Source organism: Brassica oleracea, chromosome C1, assembly GCF_000695525.1.
Source record: "Brassica oleracea var. oleracea cultivar TO1000 chromosome C1, BOL, whole genome shotgun sequence".
NCBI lineage: Eukaryota > Viridiplantae > Streptophyta > Magnoliopsida > Brassicales > Brassicaceae > Brassica > Brassica oleracea.
The window spans coordinates 38,737,733-38,739,953 of record NC_027748.1 but is presented as its reverse complement, the minus strand read 5'-3'; the positions used below and the strand labels follow the sequence as shown (position 1 = coordinate 38,739,953).

The window sequence follows — 2,221 nt, the reverse complement described above, 5'->3', positions numbered from 1 at the left end:
TTTTTGTATATAAATTCGATTTTTGGATTTATAAAAGATGATTTCATATTTTAAAATTAATTTTGTATTTATAAAATATTTTTTTTGATTTAAAAACACTATTTTATTGTTTTTTGTATTTATAAAAACTATTTTGTATTTATAAAAAGATGATTTCATATCTATAAAAATATTTATATTTATAAAACTAATTTTGTATTTATAAAACATTTTTTTTATTTATAAAAACTATTTTATTATTTTTTGTATTTTAAATATGTTTTCTATTTCAATTTTAATTTTATATTTTCGAATTTCAATTTAAAAAAATAAATTTATAATTTTTTTTTTTAATTTTGGAAATATTCCGAGGAAGTTTATCCCTCGGAATATTCCGACGACATCTTCCTCGGAATATTCCGAGGAATTTCCGACGAACTTGTGGTCCTCGGAAATTCCGAGGAAATAGGGTTTCCTCGGAATTCCGTCGGAAATTTCCGAGGGATTTCCGAGGAAATATGAATTTCCGAGGAGTTATTTCCGAGGATTTTTTTCGTCGGTATGTCGTCGGAATAGCGTTATTCCGACGACATACCGACGATTTTTTCCCTCAGTATGCCGTTGTTTTCTTGTAGTGTCTAGTTGGTGACAGAGAATGTAATAGAAAAAATTGGTTCCCTCTATTTTCTTTGTCAGAGATCAAAGATTAGATTAAACTTCACAGTAATTAGAGTAGCTAATTAAGCTGCATAGTTATGACCCAAATATACCATGATTTAACATATATATTGTTACACAAAAGTTACTAACATAAGAGAATTTAAGAAAGAACAATATAAGAAAAAAAACACTAATCACCCCCAACCACTTAACTAAAACATTATTATTATACAATTAAACTTGTAGCAACGGCTCGATTAGTATTATCTAAATGAGTGGTCTCATATACTGGTAACTCTTCTTGATACCGCTCGATCCCAATCGCCGAAAGATTCTCCAACTCGAACAGATCCGAGCTAGCACAACTCGCCGCATCATCATCATCTTCAACGTCATCGCACGTTGTCACGGCCAAAAGATCCTTGTTCTTTTGGTACTTTCTGATAAGATCCTTGGCCGCTTCGATAACGCGGCGATTCTCCTCCTCCATAACTTGGCGATAACGTTTGGTGTCGTTGTTGTTATTACCGCAAGGGATGTAAACGGAGGAATCTTCGTCGAGGATCACATTCACCGGACAGAACCGTACGGACCTTTTAGATTTTCCACTAGACGAGGGAGTTTTGCTCAGGCAAGACCTAGAGAAAGACGACGCCGAGGAGCACGTGGTGGAGGATGACTGTGTCTCCGACAAGACAGAGATGGAAGTGGTGTTTTTCTTGGGCTTCTTGGGGTTAGTGGATACGTTGGTGAAAAGCGAGTTGAGGAACGTAGCGAGTCGTCCGCCTGGAGAGATTGGTTGTTTCGCTTTTTTCAAGTCGGTGTAGATCTTCAACGCTTTTGACTTGGTTCTCAAGAAGCCACCGAGTTCTTGTTTGGTGCTAGGTCTCTCGCCGGAGCTCACGGCGGAGGTACGGATTGGTTTCGGTTGCGGAGGAGAGGCAGAGGATTTGGAACGTCCGTAGAAGGAGTCTGACTCGGAGGAGGAGAGTCCACTTGAATCAGAGGAGGTGGAGTTGGAATATCTGAGAAAAAGAGAGTCTGCGGCGGCGGCGGCGGCGGTGGTGGTGGTTCGCCTGGACCTTTCGAAGTCAGCTGCTATTGAGCGGCGGTGAAAGACTAGTTTGTCTGGAGAAGTGTCGAGATCCTCATGGAGGAGTTTCTTCTTCCTTGTGGGTTCTAGTGGAGGGGAGTCGTCGATGGAGCGGTAGATGTGGTCGAGGAGAGTGGAGGAGAAGGAAGGGTTACGGTGGTGACGTCTAGAAGATGGCTTCTCCCAAGTCTCCATGTCTGAAGAAGTAAAGCTTTTGGTGAGGGGACGTGAGTTTGTGAGAGAGAAAGGAGGAGGAGGAGAGTGTGTTTAAAAGAGGAAGAGGAAGTCTGACAACTGGTAATCATTGCCACGTGTCTTTCTCGACAGCTTATGTGACTATGTCTCTGCCCCCACAAACACCAATCATCTTTTTATTGAGTTTATTACACAGAAAGGCAGTTTCGAGTTTTCTTTTACATTATAGAGCAGTTTCAGCTACAGAAGTAGTTTTTCGAAGGAAAGACTCCAAAAAACATAACTGGTAGTTTC

General features: G+C 39.8%; 1 protein-coding gene across 1 annotated transcript; it reads right to left on the bottom strand.

Moving 5' to 3' along the window:
• Positions 1-735: 735 nt before the first annotated feature.
• Positions 736-1,964, bottom strand: LOC106344904. Its single transcript, XM_013784199.1, has one exon. The coding sequence runs from the start codon at positions 1,925-1,927 to the stop codon at positions 866-868; it is 1,062 nt and encodes a 353-aa protein (XP_013639653.1). The 5' UTR covers positions 1,928-1,964; the 3' UTR covers positions 736-865.
• Between the last annotated feature and the right edge of the window lie 257 nt (positions 1,965-2,221).

Bases quoted from the DNA above. Each gene is read 5' to 3' on its own strand.
- LOC106344904 (XM_013784199.1), bottom strand. From the start codon at position 1,927: ATGGAGACTTGGGAGAAGCCATCTTCTAGACGTCACCACCGTAACCCT.